Consider the following 25,357-nt stretch of genomic DNA (forward strand, 5'->3'; position numbering starts at 1 on the left):
AAAAAATGCGTGACTTCACTTTTTAAATGCAATATTAGACTAGTATCCTATACTTAAGTAAAAATATCATACATTATTGACAAAGACATACTTCAAGCTATCAGAAAATGTAACGATTTTTGTTTTGTTTATGAAGTAAACCAATAATATCACACATTTAATAACAATTATAATAGTTACTCTAAATAAAAGGATCATTTTGTATCAATACACCTATTAAAATACAACTTGAAGGGTCTTAGTCTAAAGACAGGGGTGTTCGAAGGATTATATATAGGATTTTTGGTGACTTTGTTTTGGGATTTTTTTTGAAAAAAAAGTCAAATATTAAATTTTTTCGAAAAAAAATCACAAAATACACAAGAGTCCACAACGTTTTTGTTCCTTATTAAAAGATATTGTCGTAAGGAAGCATAATGAGCAACTGACGTGGTAGAGTGGCATTCGTACCGGACTGTTAATTAAAACCGGTTTGTAAGGAGATGGGATGAGGCCAAAGAAAATTGCGAACGTTTACAAGAACTACCCTTTAGGTACTTGTCAAAAATATCTTCTTTCTTTTTTAAATATGCAAATAAATAGTGTTGTGTCCATCCTTATTACGGACTGAAGAGTGCAGTCTTGTTCAGATCTCTCTCTCACTCAGGTTCAGTCCTGCATATTAGTCCTAAAAAATTAAAAAGTTCGTTCCTTGATGACACCAATCAACTTTTTTTTTAAATAAGTTCAAAGGACTAAGAGTCTTAAGGAACGACCCCCAGGACTGATAGAACCAATCCTAGGACTGTACTGTACCGAAAAAATAAGGAGTGACACATCACTACAAATAAATACTGAGACTTCACTTTACAATTTATTTTTTTAAAGCAGGATCTCCATATGTCCCTGGATTCCCCACAAAGACAATTGCCTGGGAAATGAGAATCCCTAATGCATATAATGTAGGTTCAAACCCTTGATTCAAAAAGAGATCGTGTACAAAATAAAGAAGATGTCTGCCCGTAAAAAAAATACTATGTGTATACATTTTATTTATACTACATAATCCATATAAGCGGACAGGTGAATCGTGTATGTTTTTTCTTCATTCACATGGATCGGTATTTTCAGTTGGAACTCAACCGCGAAGCATAACTAGTCGTAAAAAGTTTTTCTCTATTTTATATTAAATTGAGTGTGCCTTGAATTAAAGGTTTTTCTTCACCTAATCTGGAGCTTGTATAAACTTTGCATGTGCCCTTAAAAAAAGAAAAGAAAAAGAACGATATACTTAGGACTTATAGTAAAACATGGGTAGACAGTATCTTCCAAAGAGGTAAGATTTGTCCTTAGGAGAAAATAACCATCTGACGTTTGATTGTTTTTTTTTTTTGCATTATTCAATCTTGAATTTTATTTATGAATGCTAACATAAGGTACGCTAGTATTTTATAATAATTATAATTATCTATGGCCTTTCTTTATGATTGTTGTGACACATAAATACTAATACGTACTATTAATTTATTTTATTATTTCATGGTCAAAAATTATAAAGTTGCTATGTGTGTGTACTTGATTTCATCACTTTGCTGTCTTTCAGTAAAGCTTAATTACATTTTATTTGATTAATTAATAGACTAGGAATGCCATGTTTATATTTTATCTACATTCCATACTTCGAATCAGTAGAGTCACTAGTCCCTTTCAAAAGTTTCTTAAACTGCCCAAAATGTTTATTATATATATATATATAATAAACTTACTTATATAATTAATTATATTATGGTGTTGATAATTTTTGGGGCTAATCCCCAAAATGATGAAAGCTAGCAACGCCTCAGCTTCAGATATAACAGATTTTTCGAGCATGGCGCTACAAGAGGAGCCTTTTCATCAAGGGTGGAAGGTGTATCTAAACCAAAGTAATTCAATTTATTCATAAAGTCATCTTTATTGGAAACTGCAAAGTGGAGGTTCTTGTGATTTTCATTAATATGTTTCTCCAGTAATTGGTTCCTTTGGGATTTTTCACGTAATCTAGCCCAAATTATAAGGCTCACATTGTCACTCTTGGTAGTGTTGAGCTCAATACATTTGTTATATCTGAATATAAGTCCTAAAAGTCCCAATAACACATATATTTTTCTAATATAAAAATCATTGACATATTATTATGGAAAGTGAGTCTCAAATTGATATTATTTTAATATCTGGAATCATTAATCTTGTTATACGTAACCAAGGGCAACTTATTGATTGTATATGTCATACATTGTTTGTTGAATACCAATGTACCTTACATGCAAATGGCAATTGATCCTCTAACTTGGGCCAATGTACATACATACGTCATATCCATCTTACAACTTAATGAGATACCGACCCATCCATGGTCATTCATTCATTTCTTGCATTCTTTTTGTCAAACTAGAAATCCACATTTAAAAATAAAGTCAATGATACCGACCAGTGATTAAGAGTTACTCTGTTATCTCTAAGTGAGTCATTGAATTCCCAGAGAAATTTTATAATTGTTTCAATAGCATAAAATTTCAAGGACAAGCGATGTATTCGATGGGATATGTATGAATAACAAAATAATTTATGATAACAAAATGCTTGAATATATGTACATATTCTAATATTTCAAATATAGAAATCAACCCATAATATGCTATTTTTGATTCAAAAGATTTCATCAGTCAGACTCTGCTTTGACAAAATAAACAATTCTCAATATCGTATTACTGTTAACTTCACAGTATATTTATCTTGTGATTTGTCCATATTTCAAGCCATAAAGACGAATTTGTATGTAAGTAAAATGATTTTCAACATCTTTAAAAGGAGCTAATTTAACTACCATAAAATATGTCCTAGAATGCGGTGACGACTATTTTTAGTTGGTAATTTGACCATGATTTTTTATTTTCAAAAGTTTTTATCATTATTATGTATTTTTTTAAAGACAGAGCTCATAAATAATGAAGTCTCTGTGCTCATGATAGATGGAGAGTTACCATGATTAATTTTTCGGGAGTTGCAAGTCCTTGTTTGACACCGAGTAGAATTGGGGATATATCGGAGTAATTCTTGCGTATGTCCTTGTTTAGTTCCTTCTCCCCCTCCTCCCTCGTCACAGCAGATTGTATCGGATCTAATGCCAGGTCTTGTCAGCTAAACTGCACCCTTCCAAAACATTCTTAAAATTGTCAAGGTTACCCTGTTGATTTACTGTTTATTTTATTTTTACGTAGAGACAGGACATATTTTATACATCACGATTAATAATAATTAGTTAAAAAGGTTTTGAGTACAGTGATTGTATCTTAACGAAGAAAAAAAAAAAGAAGTTCAAAGTCAGCGTTGATCAATTGACGAATTTCCTTTTTCTTTTAAATAAAATTTGACAATCGAAGTCTTTAGAGCTGAAGTATTGGTTGGATGCTTTTTTTTATTTATTTTTATATTGACTAACGATTAATTTCTTTTAGTAAGAAGTCGTTTGTCACATATTATATTATTGTCTATGGTATATTACTTCAGTTTCGGTGTATGGAGTTCTAATAAACTTTGTCTATAGACTAATCCACTGAACAGAATACAACATTATCATTCACAATGTACCGTTTCATTTTCTTATTTACTCAACCATCATTTTATTTTTAGCAGCAAGAAGCAGGTAGTTTCTAATACGCACATAGGTACAATAATGTATATATCGGAGGGCGCGAAATCCCAGCAAAATATAATAAAACGAATGAAGGTGAAATCTTTCAAACACGGAATGACTGCTCCTTTAACCCAATATCATTATATTATTAATAACGGGAGTCTCCGTGGAAGCTCTTATCTTATGTTTTTACAAGAGACATATGTCTATTTAACTAACGGGAATCAAAACATGACCATCGTTTTCCAAATGTTGTAGACCTTTTGGTAAGAGTGAATGACTCCGTGCTAAAAGGTTATGTAAACAAAGTGATCAAATATATTCTTTGAATGGAATGAAACTCATAAAATAAATCCTAAGGGGATTATTTCCTTTAACAGTACACGGCAATGATCATTGTATGATCAAAAAGTTAAAAACATCCGTTATCTCAACATAATTGACCAGTTACTAGATCCATTTTCACTACATTTACAGGCCATTTATTAAAATTCATAATGGATTTACATTTCTTATGTGGTGGTTAACAAAAAAAAAAAATAAGAATATAGTATTTAATTACATTCCACATATATATTACGATATAATTTTGTATTATGTTGATCTTGTATCTAATATGGGTAAATATAATTTTGACTTTATGGTTGATTATATTCTTAATATTGAGGTTAAGGCCAACAAACATTTAACAAAAAAAGGGAAAGTTAACGAGGTTAAATTAAGGAAACTAATATTGAATAGGAGTAGAAATCCATGCATCACCATTTTGTAGATATTTGTATATCTTTTTCATGGATGAAATAAGGACCCAAGATGAGTTGAAATGTAACATGAAGAAGATGTAGAGCCATCATATCTTAAATTCATCTTACATAAACAATTTTGTCAGTTTTTGATGCCTCTATTATTAGCAAAAGGGGGAAAAGTACATTTACTGGAATTCATAGTCGAGTCCCAAGTCTTTGCTCATAAGTCCATGTCCTTGTATATTTTCATCGAGTACAATTCAAATCCTCGGAAATATAAAGATTCTTTAAACAGTACTTTACATCCAGTGAAAAAATTGAAAGAACTTTCGAGTCCAAGTCAAGTCTCAAGTCTTCAAAATATAGACTAGATTCAAAATCCCCATTGATATTAGTATTAAGATCTTTAATACTGAATTATTTCTTATAAAACACTAGTCAATAACAAAGTGGTAAGGGATACATGACCCCTCTACGATCAATATTTTAAAAGGAGCCCAATTTTTAAGCAGATTAACATTTTTTTTATATTTAATATTTATACTAAAAAACAAGAATAGACATTTATTCTTGTCAAAATCGCCGGAAAAAAAAATCCAAAAATGGAGCCAAATTGAAAGAAAATCTGAAATTTAATTTCTAAATAAAAGTTTAAGATCCGAAATTCACCTGAAAGATAATTTTAGGGTATTAGTATACAATTGTAAATTTGTAACGATAAGGGTGGTAAAATTTACAAATGGTTTCCCAATACTGTCGCCAGAAAAGGGTGTTTGGGGGGAAGATGATGTTGGAGGGACACGCTATGGATATTTGAAGGATGTTAGTCCTAAAATTTGATGTTTGAAATGTTGTAGATATCCAAAAGATTTGTCAAAGTTTTTACAACAACCTTTCTCCCTCCCAAGAACCCCCTGTGAAAGTTGTACCACTATACACTGCAAATGATAATAAAATAAAGAATCGTCAAATAGTATAAGACGTAATAGGGACTGTTTGATCCTCAATAATAGTTCTTAGAACGCCCTCTATCCAGTCAAAACCTGACAAGATATCAACTTTTATACTCTAAGAGGAAGTCTAATTTTTGTCGAAAAATTCAAATTACTCCGTGACATCACTTTCTTCCCTATAGGCACTGTTTAACATCCGACACGACTTTTCTACAGGCCCTAGTATAGCGACAATAATCAATAGGATTTTACACGATAATTGTGACTAACATTATGAAATGTGAAAAATCCAACTACAAGCAAAGTTTATACAAAAAAAAAAAAAAATATGCCACGGAGTAATTTGAGTTTTTCGAGAGACATTTTTTATCCTCTAAGTGCTTACAATTTGAGATCTTGTCATATTCTGACCTAATAGAGGGCGTCCTAGGGGATATTCTCCAACATCAAACAGTCCGCAATGGCTAACTACCAGATAAATGGGCTTTTTTTCTATCTTTTCTGAGAAGAATAGATTAGAGATGCAATGAAGATTGATATCACTCCGAACATATACGATGCGATGTTGCAACGGTAACAACAGCAACCACTCGTTCCACATAATGATATTAACTTCATATTTACAAAAATTGCTATGTAATCAACCGTTGCTTCCTCTACAATATATATTTTTTTTTGTTTCTTGATAGATTGCAAAGTGTTGCTTAGTCAGTTCTACCTTTGATTCTCCCTTGTTAAGACTAAATAAGTGTTGTGAGCATGTTGAGTGTAAAGCTTAAAAAAAGGTTAGATTTATATTCTATGTATTTATATGTTCACTATAAAAGATTTCAACATTATATTTTCAATGCCATTTTCTCTACTTATCTCCTTTGACCTCCAACACTTCCAAAATTGTTTTATCTTTATTGTAGATCAATAAAAAATGCATAAATATTAATTGTTATATTTCAAAATACTTTAATCCTCTTTGGATTTACATATGAACATATAATCTTAATGTTAATCTTTTTTGTTTATAGAGCCAGTGAGCTGATTGCTCTTTTTTCCTTATCCACGACATTGTTTCTGTATTTTCATACCAAGGATTTATCACATCGATTAAGTGAAATTCAACGACCTTATGAAACAGGTAAGATTATAATAGGATTTACATATTTTTATTTCTATATTAAGTAGTGTTATTAATACATTTGTATTGTGTATGCTTGGATGGAAATTGAGTTAAATGAGATTATATTCGACTTATGTATTTACATATATTTAATATCTAATTTGTAGATCTTTGTGCTTTGAATATGACTTTATTGATATACATATCTTTTGTACATAGTTTCAACTTGTCTAAACACATTTTACAAGGTTCAATTTCTTCATCTTCAAATGCATTATTTAGTTAGAATATTAGCCATTTTCATTAGCAACTATTGATTGATACTATGATTTAAGTTTGATCTATTAAAATTATATGGCTATTATGTATTTATGAGTAATATAACTGTGGACATTTTAACTTTATACAGTGCCACATTCTGCTTATATTTTAGTCATTTTATTCAAATAGTCAAAAATTACACCTTGAGTATATCAATCACCCATGAAATATTTAATTATTGTATTATGTGTCATCCCAAGTACAGTAAATCCTTCATCCCATTTATTGATTGCAACTTGTAAATTTTTTTTGTACAAGTTCCACTATCTATCAAGTATCTAAATATCTAAATAGTATGTTTGGCATACAAAATAATTTCCTTACGAAATACATATGTATAATGTTGTGCCAATCCTTGCTTAGGACTGAAAAATACCATCCCTTGCAGTAAAGTTTTATGACATCATTCAGCTTTATGTCTTCTTTGTTTAATCAGTTCTAGTATGTACTGACAGTCCTAAGGATTGATAGTCGTAATGACCGGTTCCAAAGACCGACAGGGCCGGTTCTAAGAATGGACTGAATGAACCGATACAATACTACATATGTATATAACCATAGACGGAGAAGATGATATTTTTGGCGAGCAATTTCAATATATTAGGTGAAGTACAAAGTCCAACTCCACTATTTCCATTATTTTATCGACATTTTGGATGATTGGCCTACCAGAGCGTGCCTCATCTTCGCCATCCATATCACCAGAACGGAATTGTTAGAATCATCACTTTTCTGTTGCATTTGATATTGTACTTGGTCTATAAACAGCACAATTTTTAGGCCACCTGCTCACCCTTTTACCTTGGTCGTAGTGATACTTAATAATGTACCGATTTTTTTTCTTTTTTTACTTTCATTTTGGAAGGCTGTAACACACAACTGCCTCCACCAAACACAAAATTATAAATCAAATTTTTCTTAAGTGTACGCTAAACCTTAAAGCATACTTGAAACATTTTTTTGATGTAGAGTATTAATTTTGAGATATAGCCCATTAAAGATATATAACGAAAAGCGTTCAGAACTTTTTACTTGCCCTAATAAAGGACCGAATATTGAAAATTAATTGAACGAATGTTGCTTGGTTTGTCTAAACTATGTGAGGGGGAGGAGGGGTGGGAGATAATTGTATCTCTCACGTCAAAATACGGAACTATACATATATTCAAGCCAATTTAATCATTAATACACTCTTATGGAAATGAATAATGATTAAATTACCAATTATTTGATTTGATTTCTTTTCATACTTGCATGTGTTGAGAACCCCCACCCACCCCCCGGTTCGTCTTAAATCAATGTTTTTAGAGACTATATTTCGGTTGAGGGTAAGGTCTAAAACTATGGACAGAAATCTATGTTAGACTGAAATGTCCTTTTCTTAAAAAAGTAATACGATATTTAAAAAAATGTTTCAGACCTATTTTTGCTACAAGACCAGTTTGGGCCGAATTTGTACCAAATTAGTTCGATACTTAAATAAGTATAGATGGCTTGATGGCTCTAGTATTTCGTAAGATTATGTTTTTTAGGCCCCCACTGTAGAATATAATCATACTTATATATTCTTTGAAAATCAAGGAAAAAATATATATATATATTGTATATAAATTATTATAGCATAAATACCTTGACAACAGCTGACACCATTTCGAGTCTATGGGAACCTCCTAAATAAAACCTTCATATCTCTATATATTCTCTATTGTTTGATCTTACAAGAACCATGACGGTCTTACACCGGTCTATGGTCTAGGAACGGTGACCTCATCCAAACACAAATACTTACATAGGTATTTATCATGAGGCAATTGACGTTCCTGTTAGTTTCCTATAGTGAGCCCATCAGATACAAAGTGTGAAGTCCTTATTATATTTTTAAGACAGATGTATATACTCTACATATAAGTAATTCATGATAGAACTGCAGTTTTTCAATAAAATACTAAACTTATATAAATAATTTCCTTTTTCCATCATTTTCTATTTCATTTAGGACATGTAATTTTGCCATATGTTGATGTATAATTTATGTATCTAGTAATTAATATTAGTTTGCATTAGAATAGTAAAGTTTTTACAGTGTGTATATATACATCTTAAAATAATATGAATCATATTTGTGATGGAAAGCTCTTTGGCCCGTTTTTGCCAGCTAACCTGTTTTCCTCTCAAATATCCTTCAAATTGTCAAAATGGAAAATGCTTAGGATTTACAGCCCTAGTGATTTGTTCATTTTTCTTTAAATCGATATATCTGAGTTTTTGTTAGAAAATGAGAATTTTTGTATTGAAAGTAACTGACTAACTACTTTTGTTGATGTTACTAAAAAATTAGTTTAGTAATTTTAGACAAAGAAAATGGCTTTAGCACTTTTTTGATGAGGGAAAATGTTTTAAGCATAAGTCATAAGTAAGAGATTTGTATTGAATATTATATTCACGAAGTTTTGAAGTCAAAAAATTGCCAAATCACTCAAATTTAAGATTCGAAAATTAGTGTATAAAATATAATACGTATGTTATACGTCATAGTGTTAAATTGGAGTTTATTTTGTTCAATCAAGCCTATGAATAAAATGTACTTTATATATATATATATCTTTCAGTAGATAGCAAATAATTGATGTTTTCTCTCGAAATGATTGTGTAAAAATATGTGGTATAGATCTACCGACGTAGAGGTACTTTATGCTGAGTAAGATTTAAAAATAGAACGAGAAAAAAGGTAATTCACGAATAATAACAACAGTAATAATAATGATTAATGATTGAATAATAAAAAATATGGTTTAAAAGTAAAAATACCTTTTTTAAAAGATTTATTTTTTAGTGAAAAGCTGTGGATTTTTGAAAAAAATTTCCAAAAAAATTAATATATGAATTTTTTATGAATAGTTGTAATTTTTTTCCCAGAAATTTAATATTTTAAATTAAATTTTTGATTTTTTTTTCCAAAAAATTTAATTTTTTGAGAATAGCTAAGGTTTTTTTAATTTTTTGTCCATATAAATATAAAAATTTAATATTTAAAAAAAACTATATTATATTTACACCTTAAGAGAATCTTGTGATTTAAAAAAATACAATGTGGTTGGCTTTATTTTGCCTTCTATATCCCTGATTTTATAAAAGAAAACAGTAAAAAGTAACTAGCCTCCATTCTACTATCTCATATTATCTCGCCTATCTCTACAATAGTGGGTGGACTATTTGCCGAATGGCATTTCACCAAAGGACAATTTGCCAAATGTACATTTTGCCTAAGAACCATTTTCGCCGAAGTACCATTTGGTCGAAAAAGGATATTAGATATATTAATATATATGATTGTATATTTTAATTCAATTTAGGACACAGTAGTATTTTTTCGAATATTTACTGCAATTTAGTCTACTAACAAATGTAAGAGAAGAAGAGTACCCTCATCTTTGTTGATCACCTAAACAAATCCTGGAATCCAATCAGAATCCTAGGAGAAAATACCATTAGAGCATTTCAACTGTCTCATGGATAGAGAGTGGCGACATCTTGCTGCAAAAAAACACAACTCCATGAATGATAATACTTTTAAAAAAATATAGGTGTACGTTACTCATATAAAGGACACTTTGATAATCCATCCAATCACTCGCCATTTTTTTGAACAACAAGCTACCTAGTGGCTTATATTTTTTCCCTCATGCTCTAAGGGAAATACTTCCCCTCCTCCTGACTAATGTTTTTTATGTTGTGAAAATTTTGATTTTTGTCACAATTTGAAAAGAAATAATTTATTCTTGGCCATCTTTTTTATGTCCTTTTTAAAAAAAGGTCATACAATATATGACCTAAAAAACGTTATGTCAAAATGATTAAAGTTTTATTTATTTAAAAACACTCCTTAAAAATAGTTATTGTAATAACCCTAATTAAAATCACCAGAAATCAACTAATGTTGTTGATAAAATGGGTACGATGATGACATCATCGTCATTCATGGAGCAGAGATTTCTCCAATTATTCCTGCTTTGCTTATTGCGATAAGCATCAAAATGAAAAATAAATTAGATTGAATGATGAATAATGCATTGTATAGCCACTGTATCTCCTTATAAGATAAATGTATGTACATATTTAGCTTATCAACACAAGATCAAGCTAGAAGGAAGCTTCTAAAAATAGATTACATTTATATTCTTCTCGAATTATCGTCAATTTATAAGAACAAATTATTCTGCATGTACTATAAACTGCACTAAAAGAAGCAATGCCCATTTTCTCAATGTAGAATATTGAAAAACCCGTATTGAGATCAAATTATGTATCATAAATCAAGTGAATGGTCTGTAGTATAGTTGACTTTCTTAAGTAGCTCAACTCATCCAATCAATTTGGAAACAAAGCCTATAATTGAAATATTGGAATGAATGTATAATTCGGGATTTTTTTGATTTTTGAACAAGATTGTTTAAATGTTAACTTACCAGATATGTAGGCTGTCCCAGAGTTATACATTTTCAAATTTCAAAAACATGTTTATTCCCCTGTTTGGAGATATGTGAATTTTATTGAATATATTCTTGGATCTCAAAAGAAGTGAATAATTTTGTTAATTCAAATGCACGCATTTTTCCTTTAAATACTTACATATAGTGTGCGAGGTATAATCGTGGACTTTTTGATAAGGTACAAATAGGGAAACTTTTGCGAAAATGAAAAGGAGTAGAGCATTGAAACTTCATCGACGACTTCTTTATTGATATATATTTCTATTTTTCATAATTAATGATGGTGTCATTAATTTTATTATTATGAAAATGAAGTCTATTCAACAAAAGATATTGGAAATTGACTAGATTCAAACTATACCACGGTTATAACAATCATACGTGGAACGACTTAGGTTAATGGACAACGCGCTCGGGAAATTTTCTCTTCAACTAATTGTGCCTAGGTTCGATATGTGTTCGTTCCTAGAAAAGAAAAAATACTTAATGTATTTGGACTTCCTAGGTCTAACATGAAGGAATTGCAATCCCATAATGTTTACTTATGCTTAATCAATGCAAATCTATCTGACCAATGAAAGGAAACTATAATAAAAATCATAGAAGCGCATAAGATTAGAATTATTTAGAGGGCAGTTCTAATTTTGCAATATTAATGCAACAAAAAATTGGCAGGGTGCTGTTTTTCTTTCAATAATCTCACTTTTTTTTCATGAAAAATATGAAATTACTTTTTTTCATTTTGAATTTGACAAAACCTTTAAAACTTGCAGATTTTTTTTTCATCACATTTTTTTAATAGTCATATTTTTATTTGACTAAATTAATTTCAATTTTTTTGGGGTTTGTTGTTGAATAAAAAAAAGATACAACAATATTTTCCCGCCGTATTCAGAGGCTTGTGAAACTAGTGCTGTGTTATTCCTTATTTATTCAGTTTAGTCCAGTTTAAAAACCGAGTCTTATCGGTCCTTGGATTTTTTTTTCTAAAAATGTCGATATAGCTATTTCACAATTCTTGCTAAAATATTTATATTTAATTACACTAAATGACGTCATGAGGGACCGATTTTACCTTCTTTAAAGACCACTAAGTGGGATTGGACTGGATCGTGGTCCTTGCTCCTATATATGGACCCGCACAACATGTCCACGAACCCAAAGTTAATGCCCAAATCTTGTCTTATATACCGAAAAATGTGAGGGTAATGGAACTTCTCCCCTGCCCTAAACTTTCCACGCTTATGATTGTGGGGCTTTTTTTTCTGTGTCTCTGGATCCATAGGTTGAACAAGGTTAAAAAAACTACTGTTATTCGTTTTTACAGTATAACTTTTCATGAAGAATCATTTCAATGTTCAAATGATCCATTACTGAATCCATCCTTGGCAATGGCTTTTGTCAATACAAATTAAATCGTAATTGTATTAAGGTCATAATGCATTATATATATATGTTGTTATATCTTACATAATATTGAACTTGTTTCTTCCATCATTGCACTTTTGTATATTATTTTAATTATATACAAAAGTGAAAATGCTTCTATTTTAAAGTGACTTGCAGTGAGCGCAATGTTTATTTATCAATACAACGTATATCTTCCGAAATTTCTTTGTTCCGGGATTTAACCCTACAGGAAATTCCCAGGAAATCCTGCCTTTAATTATTTCATAATATAGTCTAATCCAGATTAAGGAAAGTACTATTTATTAAATGAGAAGGTAAATATGTATCAGTATTGATGGAAAAGCAATGTCAAAATAAATATACAAAACTGTTGGCCCCAGCTTATGATGCCCCCCAAATAAAGGAATTTTTGCTTTTTACTTGAAAAGTTAATATAAGAAATTAGATTAAATTTTTGAAATTTTTTTCAAAAAATTTTATAGTTGAAATATAATTTTGAAATTTTTTTCATAAAAATTAAATTTTAAAATTTTTTTTCTAAAATATTCCAAGATCCAAGCCCCCCCCCAAAAAAAAAAAACCCATATATAATCCTGCAGACGCCTTTGATAACTGAGCCATTCCATGCAAAAGCGACCACAAAAGTTAACCAAATATCTAAGAATTGGCTAATTATTTAATAAGCTATGGATACTACTCGAATTTGATATCAAGGGTTTCATTATTCAAAGATATATACATATAAATTTTATTCAAGTTAAATAAATTGTCCTTAAAAAAAGACGCCGAAATTTCCGTAAACTCTCACTTTATCATAATCAACTTGCTCATTTTTTATCTTATTACTTTCAAAATTCGTGTGTAGATTTATTGAAGCATAGTAAATAAAAAAATGCTTATAAAATAAACTAGTGCAGAGATACAGACCCGTTCTCAAATAATATCTTGCAGTAATTTCCAACTTTAGTTTTCTACACTATGCAGAAAAAAACACAATTATAATAAATAATCATTCGAAAAAGTTAATTGAATTTAACAAAGCTTATAGACGCGATACGAGTATAATTTATGTGACATTATTCGTTGAGACAATCCTAACCGGTTTTGTACCTATAAATTATATTTAAAAGTGTATCATTAGCTATGCAACAAAAAGTATATAATAAAAAAAACTGGACCTAGTTAGGAAGTGCAATGAATTTCTCTTTATGACTCAATGCTTAGGATATTATGGCTATTGAATCCAATTCATTTTATTTACTGAGGATTCTTGATTCCTTCAATCATTTGTAAATCTATGTAATAGCCAGAGTTTCCCAGAATTATAATTTGATTGTAATAAAACTTTATACAACGATATTTGGAAAACCATATTATGCAAATCATTGCTTGAGTTGTTGTTTTTTTTGCAATTTCTTTGAAAATACTTTCACCTTTTGAACATGAAGAAAAAATAATTATTTTTTTCTAATAAAAGAAATTCAAGGTATTCCTTCAAATACCCTAGTAAAAATATATACCTATGTATGTAAAATTTTTGCATCACTTGGAACGTAGTACCACCTTACGTCAACATTAAAGGAATTGAATATTGGAAAAGTATTCGATATATATGTATAACAAAATAAGTAATGAAGTAATTCTACCTAGATATAGGCCTAATATATGTATGCTTAGTCCCGATGATTAATTCATATGTATTTTTAGAGAATATATTCATCTTTTAATTCAGACTTGAACCTGAAAATCCATGGATGTAACTATATTTACACATATGTTATGATGGTATAAGTCAAACTCACTAATTTGTTTTCTCTTTTTCTTTATACCTGAGACTTCCTTAACCTTGTTCTTCTTACCATGAGGTTTTTCTAAGAAATTATTTTCCTATATATATACATGATCCTTTCCAACATAAGAAGAAGCTTGATAGTTTTTTCTCCAAAATGAGTCTGTGCAGGGACATCCACAGGATTATATTGGGGGGGCTTGGTTTATTGGATTATTTTTGAGAAAAATAATTTTTTTACTGTGCAATATATATGTTTTGATCAATCTAACTTGATAAAGTTTGTCTCTAAAATCAGGATTTTTATTCTCTAAAGGACGTTCATTATAGTGTTGAAACTTGGTTAGAGATCTTTTTTTTTTTTTGCTTGAGTATTACATGATTTTCTAAAACAATCTGAACTGATATTTCGGTCTAAACCAAAATTCAAACCATTCAGCAAAATTTATTTTTCTATATTTTTTTTTGCTCGTAGCTTCTAAAAAAAGTAAGGGGTTCCCTCCAAATTATTATTATTATTACATGAAGTTGTACCAAATTAGTTTTATAACGGACTTATCTAGGTTCATATATAAGATAAATCCGGATATAGTCAACATCATTAAACCTTCATTGCCCTTTTAATTGGATCCCATTTATTGTCCTTATCTTCTCATTTGAATTAAATTGTACATAAGGTATTGCATTCTATTTATATATATATATTAATTATTTATCTACACATGATGATGATGAATAACTTGCACTATGAGTCAAAAACAAACTAACAAAAAGTACATGTCATCATCACACTATATTTTCAAATATGTACAGAGTACATATGTAAGTATGTGTTAATGATGGCATCCAGGTAGATGAGTGGATGACGACGATAGCTATCCTAGTTATATTGTTATTGACAATAGAGATTTTGAAATATTATAAATTAATATATACTGTACAAAGAAGTGAAAATAAGTTGTTAAAAAAATATGTTAGAAATAAAATCATTAATTATGTATATCTGCAGCTTATCAATGTTTTTATAGATATATAGTGATACCCACTACACAGTATCTATGCATAATATTGAGCTATTGACTTTTTGGTAATGAAATGATATTATTATTTTGTTTGTACTTGAAAGTGTATATAATATTGATACTGAATATAATGGGGTCTATATTTCAACATTCTATAGAATATCGATTCCCAATTTTTTTCTCCATCTATTTGAGCATATATTAATAAAAGGATAATCTTTGGAAATATGATAAAATTGACTTTGTGTAATATACATATATTTTTAATATTGTAGGGTTTGAATCCTCTGGATCCCAGATAAAACGACAGTCACGAGAGTTATCTACTGCTCCAGAAGAGAATTATGGGAAGGTAAGTGAAAAATAAATCTTCAATTTGCCACTATTGTATTGAGTCTCTGTTTTTATAATGAATAGCTGGATCCAAATGAACTCAACAACACACGTAAAGCCGCCAAAGAAATCCTTTTTTTTAACCGTGTTCCCAAAGTTGGATCTCAAACTACCATGGAACTACTCAAATCCCTTTCAATCAAGAATAACTTTCATTATCATAAGGATCGAACCCAAAAAGTGGAAATGATTAAACTATCAAACAATGAAGAGGTAAGAGGCTTGTTTTACATAAATGCAGTATGAATCAGAGAGGTATAAACATTTAGGGGACTGCCATTGGCAGTTTGGTATAGACATTTGGGCACACCTTGTTGCCTACTATGAATGTTAAAAGTACCTTTTTTTAATTTCATGTTTAAAAAAAAAAAATATCACACTGAATGATCATATTTTACTAACGAACCGTTGCAATATATTGTAATTTTGAATGACTTTAAATTTTGTCACAGAAATGGCTGACGAACTTAGTCAATTATTTTGAGCCTCCATCCGTCTACGTAAAGCATACTTGTTTTGTAGACTTTTCCAAGTAAGAAATCCATTACTTTTATATAGGGTATTCATTTCGAAACGCTGTTATAAATGGTTATTAAAGTCTTCTTTACCTACAAACCAAACAATCTATTTAAGAATCTTATTACTCATAATACTTAAGCAAAATCAATTTACTGTGTTGTATGTAATATCCATGTAAATGTGTTTTTCTAGCTTCTAACAAATTATGTAGCTTCTTTAACACTTGCAAACTCTTAATATTTGTTCATTTTTCCGAAGAAAAAACTGACAAGATTCGTAAGTTCTTTCGATGCACCTTCCGTCTACGTCAAACATGTTTGTTTCTCCAACTTTTCGAGGTGAGCTCCGTTCTTCTTTCTACTATCATTTCTAATAGTCTAGTATGTACATGTCTATAAGTGTTGAGTTTCAGTTTGAGACAGTTATAATTTTAACTAATTCGGCTCAAGTTTGGTCTGGACTAGTCACGAAGTGAAATTCGGGCTAGATCCGTCTGTCCCGCAAGAGTTCAAAATATAATTTTTTTTGCCGACGAAATAAGTTCCTTTAATTATTCTGCACGTAGTTACCTTTATTGTATCTGGCAACCTTGCCCCCAAAAAGAAATAGAAGGGCCTTAAATCATCTGGTAGTTAACCAAATATGTCAATCATGCCAACTTGTGTGTATCTCTCAGACTATCGTTGTTGTATTAGTTCTCCACAATGTTTAAAGGGAATAACATTTATATTTCATAATATTAAAATCCTACATAGTATTTTATTCGATACTGTATTGTTATATTACTTCGAAAATGTTATATTAAAAGCATAGCTTTACATTTGTATTTCAATATATGATAATAAGACGGCCAAATTAACTAAATATATATATGTACAATGATACGATTGTCCATGATTTATCACGTGACACAGGGGAATCGACAGCTGACAACAAAATACATATCGTATTTTTATTTTAAAGGGGTAACGCCTTGGCATATGGTGTTGCACTGATTAAGTAAAAGTAATCATTGCAGTCTTACAATTACTTTTGCAAATGGTATTTTGAAGTCCATAAACAATACATCCTAATATATATTTCCTTCTCAAGGAGTGGGCGAGTAACTGAACCTACGCACATTCAGTTATATAAAATAATTTCTCCCAAATGCATTGTCCAATAAGCTCAATGAAAGTTCGTTCTATGATTTCAATTTCGGATTATAGTGAAATCATAGAGCGATCTGGACTGAAATATCGGTCCAGATCGGTCTAGAAATAATCACTTAAGACCACCCGAACCGAAACACACAACACTAATATGTAGGAGTGTTCAGTTTTGGTCTGAAAATCCTAGACTGGTCTGAGAGTAAAAAACTGTTCAGTGGCGAGTGCAAGATTGTATTCTTTTTTGGAGTAGGGGGTGGGGGGGGACTTGAAAGATATGCATTTTTCTTAACAAATAAAATTAGGATCCAGGGTTTTAAACCGCAGTCTGCAGTGGAATATCGGATCAGACCGGTCTTGAGACCGAACAAAGTTCCAAGTTGGTTATCTAGCCGAGTCTCAACACTAATGATATGCCTGTATTATTATGCATCATATCTATGAAGTACCAACATACTTGATGTAGACTTGTATGTAATAATGTATAACACTCTTCCTTCATTTGCCTAAATACCCCAAAAAAGATCCATACGACACTTTCACTTATTCTTCTTCCATATTCCTACACCCTACATTATAAAACCAATTCACTCTTCCATTCATTCACTTATACAATTATACGTAAGTGCGGAGGATTGTATATATATATATATTTTTTTTTTTTTTTTTTTGGGGGGCTTGGATTTTAGACGATTGATTTTTTTTAAATTTTTGGAAAACAATTTCAAATATTACATTTTTTCAGAACTTTTTTCAAAAATTCACTGTTTTTCATAAAAATTTCAAATATAAATTTTTTTTGGGAAAAAAAAATCCAAAATCCACAGCTGTTGCACAAAAAAATTCAAAATTAACTTTTTAGATTTTTTTTTTTCAAATATTCAATTTTCTTGTAAGAAGCAAAAATTCCTTAATTTGAGGAGAGGGTCTACAGCCCCTCCAGCTTACCCCCTAAAGTGGAGTCCCATCATCATACTACATCCTTTCCGTGCTTTTATAGATATACATTAGGGTGCATCGAGCGTTGTATGATGCATAATCGAAGGTGGAAAGTCTTACGCTGAACAAAGTAAACAATTTTTTTTCCTTCAAAATTTTATGTTCTCAAAAAATCATTATTTTTTTCACTTTATGTAATAGAGTACCATAACACTTTTAGAGCTATTGCTTAAAAAGTATTTTTTCCCATCAATATGCAGTTTAAACACCAAATTGTTTTTATCCATTGTTTTGGAAATAACAAAAGTAGTATCCCAGTTGGCACAATAACTCAAAAACTAAAGAATAGATTGCCATTACATTTTCAGAGATGTCTTTTGAAGGTTAGACCTCACCCAAAATGAGATGAATTCAAAAAATAGCACTATCTATGTGTGAAGCCCCAACATTTTCAGTCCATGTGTTATATGATCGCATTTATAACATACAAATCCTTAACTTTTTTATTATTTCCTTTAAACCTTGTCATGTTTGGTATTTTTGCATGATATGTTTATATTTGTATTATTCACATCAATGGCTTTAATTTGATACCAAGCATGGCTAGTTTTAGGAAAAATTATGAAAGTTAAGGACTGTTACGTTATGGTCCCGATTATCTATATAAAAGTGTTCCGTGGCCACCCAGAAAAAACCTTTAATTTTGTTGATTTTTTTGAATACATGTTTCTATCACTAACTATAAGAAACTCCAAGAACATAAAGGCGTTTGATGTACCCTAATATACATATTTTCAAGTATTCTAAATGTAATTTACAAAAGAGCTGAATTGGAAAATAATGTTTTTACTCCATCATGAGTGACCAAGAATACTGGCTTCCAAATTAGGGTGACCAATCTTTCTCTTTTTTCAAAAAATTTTCTCTTTGTGCATGCTATCAAGGGACTTTTTTTCTTATGTAGATTCATAATATGTAGGTAGTTTTTTGTGAATCAAATAGTGAAATGAAATAGAGAAATGCAAAATCAAATAACTGTTTTATTAAAATGACAACTTTTTCTTTAAAGTTTTAACCTTTCCTCCCATCAAAACCAACACACTGATCAGTGCTCTCTTAATTGAAAATTAAGAATGATTACACTAACCTAGAAATATAAAAGGATTCAATCAATATTTTTCTTCTAAAAAAACCCGAGAATCCATTTTTTTTTTGTTTTTTTTTAAATAACAAGAATCCATTTTAATTTTAAATCAATTGATTTCAAAATATTATCTTGCTCCCTCTTAAAATCGAATTTAATCCTCTTTTTTGAAAATCTAAATATGGTCATCCTATTCAAACTAGTATCTACGAATAGTTTGGAAGCCAGAGTTTTAAATACATTACGTATAGTCTTAGTAATCCTCTATTTTAACAACAAAGATACAACTTACCAATGCCGATCTATGTCAACATGGTCCGAGATCCTGTGGAGCGCGTTATCTCATGGTACTATTACGTGAGAGCCCCATGGTACTTTGTCGAAAGGAAACGAGCATTCCCTGATCTTCCTCTACCCAATCCCAATTGGCTCAAAAAAGTAAGTGTTTTTTCCTTGTTTACATTACATATTATTGATATTATCAGATCCACACACACACATGACTCCTGTGATGATTGTCTTCACTTCGGGAGAGTCCAAGAGTGGTTTATTGTGGCTAATAAGTACCAACAATAAACTTTTGGACTCGTCTGAAATACCTGTAATGTATTTATGTATCAAAGTTTGTGTTGGATAGGTCCTAGGACATATTTTCTAATCAGTCTCCCCCCCCCCCTCTCCTCCATTCTCTTTTATTATCCTTCAATCTTTGTTACCAATCAATAGTCCTAAGGACCGATGAGGCTGTCCTAGCTATATTTTTATATTATTCACTCTTAGTTAGGATTGAATAATAATACGCTATAGCCATACAGTTCATACTTTAAACTTGAGGTATCTTGTCTCCTTGAAAAAAATTATGATGAGACTTCAACAACTGAATTGACGTAGCTACATAATTTCAGGTGTGGTAGTTAACATAAAAGTCCGATGAGGACTGGTCCTAGGACTGATAAAATTTATTTGGGCCTGACTGATAGGACCGTACTCGTTTTAGGCCGATCCAACACTAATCAAAGCAGATTTTATAGCTACTTATCTTAATATGTAGCTATAAAGTCCAGTACATACACTTAATAACATTCATCGTAGATTTTTCTCAAATACATTTTTGTCAAAGAACAATAATTAATTTTTTATTAATCACTCAATATCTCACACTCTCTTATTTCTTCTATTTGTTTTGTATTGTTATTATGTTTGGTTTTTGCCTTTGTATTTTTTATTATTTCAATTTGATTGGTTGATTTCCTTCTTCTGCCATCTTTCTAAGAAATATCTAATTTGTACAACTACTCATTTTCCTTTCCCCCCCCCTTCCTCCATTTCCTTTATATGTACGTGTATATTGGTACCGTTTCTTCGTCGTCGACTCCCTTTAAAGATCGTATATAAATTATACATACATATATTTTTACAATACTAATATGGATGTATGTACACTATTCGAAAGTTGATTGTAATAATACTACTACATTTTATCAGTTGAAACAAAGAGTTCCCCCCCCTCCCTCTGAGTACTTACTCACTAGTACCCAGTACACTCTTCCTTATCCGCTAGAGCTAGTTCTTCCTTTTCTATTCTTTATTTCTCCTTCTGTTTTTAATAATAGGTTTCATAAAATAATAATAACGGATGTACCTATAGGGACTGTTTGATGTACAAGAATTGCCACTAGAGCGCCCTCTATCCAGACAGGATTGTTTACATTTCATAATGTTTTCAGTCATAATAATTGATTCAAGTCCTATTGAATTTGGCACCGTACAAATCTTGCTAGACGTTAAACAGTCCCTATCTATATTGTATAGGTTACTTAGTTATAAGTAACCTATACAAACTACACCATTGAAGAGTCATCCTGATATTATTTTCATATTCTTTATATTCATCATCTTTGTTTTTTAATACTCATTTCTATCAATCATTTGTTTCACATCTTAGTTTGATCATAAGTCATAGCATATAACATGACGTAGTCAAAACGAATTTGGAGCAAGTTCTTCTTTAGTCTAAATAATTTCACTTATCTAGCTTCTTACACGGCTATCAGAACTACTGAGAGAGGGGGCATATTTTTAATATGTACTATAGACTGGTTCAATTTGTGGGAAAGTCATTCATTTGGAATGTTGCATTATTTAAAGAATTTATAGTCCCCTGTAATGAATTAAATGTACACTTTTGTAATGAAAATAATATTAACACAAGTCCACAAGTGAAAAAATAAATAAATACACTTTTAAACTCTATATTCAATTATGGTTGTAATGAGCGTGCTGATTACGAATCTTCAATTAGTTTTTTCGTATCAGATCTGGTTTTCAAAACTTTTTAATTTTTCGTGTATTTTAACTCTTTTTATAGATTTTAGCCAACTTTTGAGAAAAAAAAATAATAATAATAATTTACTTAAAAGTTAATTTATTCTTTACAAAATGTTATTGCAATTTCAAATATTTGCTTCTATTGTATATGTAATTATCCACTTCTGTTAAAATGCAATTTAATTGTTAAAAAATAATCATGTTTTAGGGATTTAGTTTGAAAGGAATAACACCTCGGTTTTTCAATTGTTTTAACGCCAAAGAAATTTATTTAAATTATGAATTAATTAAAATTTCATTTATAAAAACAGATTTGGTTAAAAAAGGCATAATTTAACAGCAGTTTTGATTTGTTTTTAATTTTATGGAGGAAATCATGAATAAGGGGATGATAAAATAATATTTAAAAACTCTATTGTTTACTCAATAATATCAAGATTTATGTATTTCCTTTTTTATACAATATTACTCATTATCAAGAACTTATAAACAGTTCAGCACTTAACCTCGATAAAATTCTGCTTCATTAATAATATATGTACATACCCATATTTCTACTGAATTAAATCTTCAAAAACCAAAACTCTATTGTAAATCAAATCCAAACTATTCTTGTTTCAAATAAGTTTCTTTGGCGTAAAAATAATTGAAAACCCAAGATTTGATTCCTTTTCAACCAAAACCCCTTACGATATAGTGATTTTTAAACCATTACATTGCAGTTTCTCAGGATTGGATTTCAAAAAATAGAACATATTGAAAATCAAGATTAAATTTTTTTAAAGAAAATGTTGATTATAATATAGGTTATTGGGTTTTTTCTTTCACAAAAGTTAGCTCAAACATAAAATAAGTCCAAAAATACTTAATTAAATATAAATTTAGTATATAACAGGCTTGATGAATCTAAACATGTACTAAAATCCATAAAATGGATATTTCCTTTAAAAACATAGTTTTTTAGCCGTTGTAAAACTTCTTAATAGCTGTGTTTACAAAAAAAAGGAAAACAAAATTGAGTAAAGTAAATATAAACATAAGGGCTCTAAAAAAATTGCCACCACTCTCATTTTGTTACCCTAAACGTATCATGAGATTTTACAAACTTTGTTACGTGAGAGATTTGAAAATGAGTTTATTTACAATTTTCTCTAATTACTAGTAGGTCCAAGAGCTTATTCACATCTATAAAAATTCACAAACAACTATTTTTCATCAAGGGGAACAATATTACGAAGTTTCGCGAAAGACTTTTCTAAAAATTGAACCAGCCTAATACACTTATAAGTTATGATTAGAGTTGACATATTTGTAGTAAAAAAAAACTACCTTGCGCGCGCTTCTTCTTTTTTCTTCTTCATTGTTTTATAGGTCGTTGTGGTGTGAATTTTTCCCTCTGAAGTAGGCATTCTTGCCTATCTTTGGCCTTAATTGTTTTAAAAATGCAATATATAACGAATATATATGAATTTCAATATAATTATAATATACATATTTCCAGCACTAATATCATTTTAAATGTAGGAAGTTCTCCTCTTTATACCAGTAATTCATTTTCTCCCTCCAAAACCATACAAAAAGCAGCTGATAATAACAATGATCTTAACTCTGTAGTACCATAAGGAATCAATGCAGCCTTTTCCTCATGCTCTTTTGTTTATTGCAAATATGTCTTCTCTAGTTATGATATATATAATTGCTTTTAGCACATCTCTTCCTCTCGCTCCTTTCTTTGATTATTTGGTCGCTATTTGGAGGACAAATTTGAGTTGTCCTTCAGCTTCTTCCTCTTCTTATGTATTTTTCTTACATTTCTTCTTCTGGAATAGGATTTTGAATTTTGCGTTCGTAGAGGTGATAAGGAATGCTCCTACAGAACAGGGGATGAGAGAACTGATTTTGGGCAATTGACTGAGTTTTTTTGTGGTCAGGAGGACGACTGTACGTAAGTGAAGCTCATTATTCTCTTTGAATCCTCCGTGGTTATCCACCCTCTTCCCTTTCTTTATCAAATACCTACTATAATATCTCATGAGTAATGCCCCTTATCTATGTAACTCTACTTAAATCAATACATATTTCAAAATATATATATACCTCAAAGCATAGTAAGTACAGAGAGTGAGTGATCCATACCTAATTACTTGCATAAATTCCATACATAATACTTGAATAAAAACCGAAAAACGATGAATCTTGTTAAAGAAATGCATTGAAATCCTTAAAAAAAGATCACAAAAGGTTATGTTGATTCATCATAGGACTTTGAGACCTGTGTCCGAATAAACGATCCAGAGTGTCGTTACTTGACTGGATTAAAGAGAGATGGTTTTGGGGATCATCGACGTCAAACCATGTTTTTTTGTGGGCATAATGAAAAATGCACGTAAGTTGTCTTTTTTATAAAAAAAAAAAAAAAAAAACATACTACAGAATAAGTAGTTCCATTGATTGAATGAATGCCAAAGGAATAACCACGGAAAAGGAAACCCAGTCCATCCCACCTTTCAAACATATCGATATATATATATATTTGGAGCTCATATCCCTTTTTTATTACTATCATAGGGGCTTCAATACAGAGGTCGCAATGAAGAAAGCCATGGAGAATGTTGAGAAACACTATGCTGTGGTGGGCGTTCTTGAAGAATTGAACAAGACTTTAACTGTTCTCGAGCACTACGTACCTAGGTTCTTTAAAGGGGCATTAAACACCTATTGGAGTAAGTTTTTCATTTTTTGTAATATATGTATATATATTTTACTGACTCATTCTTCCTCCACATTTCAGATGAGGTCCAAGTGTTTTCCAAAATCAATCGCAACATTTACAAACCCCCAGTCAAAGAATCTACAAAGGTTATCGTTCGACGTAACTTCACTCGGGAAATCGAATTCTATGATTTTTGTAAGCAACGGCTTCACAAGCAGTATTTAGCTTTAAATTTGGATAAGTCCAATCCTTGAAAAAGCATTAATTGTGCATTTTGTTAGTTTCTTTTTTAATTTTCATTTTTTATGTGCGGTACCCATTTTTTATGTTTAGATTTCTTTCTTTCACTCTGTGATAATGAGGCACTATTCAATTTTATTTACATATTAAACCTATATATATTTTTTTGCATAAGAAATTGCATGTTTCTTTTACATTATTCCTAGGAGCTTTGCATATTGTATTGTATTTTAATTTACATTTATATACCCATGTATATAAATCTAACTTTTAAATCAATCTTTGAGATAGTCCCTCAATTTATTTGTGTACTTTGTACCTTGTTTGTTCTGGTGTTATCCATTTTCTCTATTTGTTATTGTATGTACATAAAGAAACCTTGTTTTTACTCCTTGCTCCATACGAATGGAAAAAATAAATGTCATGTCTTTAA

General features: G+C 30.2%; 1 protein-coding gene across 4 annotated transcripts; it reads left to right on the plus strand.

Annotated features, from left to right (window-relative positions):
- The first annotated feature begins 1,108 nt into the window (after positions 1-1,108).
- Positions 1,109-25,357, plus strand: pip (heparan sulfate 2-O-sulfotransferase pipe). 4 transcript variants are annotated; one of them, XM_040716411.2, is made up of 10 exons: positions 1,223-1,315; positions 6,044-6,139; positions 6,377-6,486; positions 15,776-15,852; positions 15,918-16,106; positions 16,671-16,750; positions 19,925-20,081; positions 24,233-24,357; positions 24,540-24,694; positions 24,763-25,357. In XM_040716411.2, exons 2-10 carry the CDS (start codon positions 6,114-6,116, stop codon positions 24,936-24,938), a joined length of 1,095 nt encoding a protein of 364 aa, XP_040572345.1. In that variant the 5' UTR covers positions 1,223-1,315; positions 6,044-6,113; the 3' UTR covers positions 24,939-25,357. The 4 variants fall into 4 exon arrangements, with proteins under 4 accessions (XP_040572344.1, XP_040572346.1, XP_040572343.1 ...); XM_040716410.2 differs by lacking the exons at positions 6,044-6,139; positions 16,671-16,750 and adding an exon at positions 16,346-16,425 and having other exon boundaries at positions 1,109-1,315; XM_040716412.2 differs by lacking the exons at positions 6,044-6,139; positions 24,233-24,357 and adding an exon at positions 23,801-23,916 and having other exon boundaries at positions 1,113-1,315.

The sequence above is a fragment of the Lepeophtheirus salmonis genome, chromosome 7 (genome assembly GCF_016086655.4).
Source record: "Lepeophtheirus salmonis chromosome 7, UVic_Lsal_1.4, whole genome shotgun sequence".
NCBI classification, from domain to species: Eukaryota; Metazoa; Arthropoda; class Copepoda; order Siphonostomatoida; family Caligidae; genus Lepeophtheirus; species Lepeophtheirus salmonis.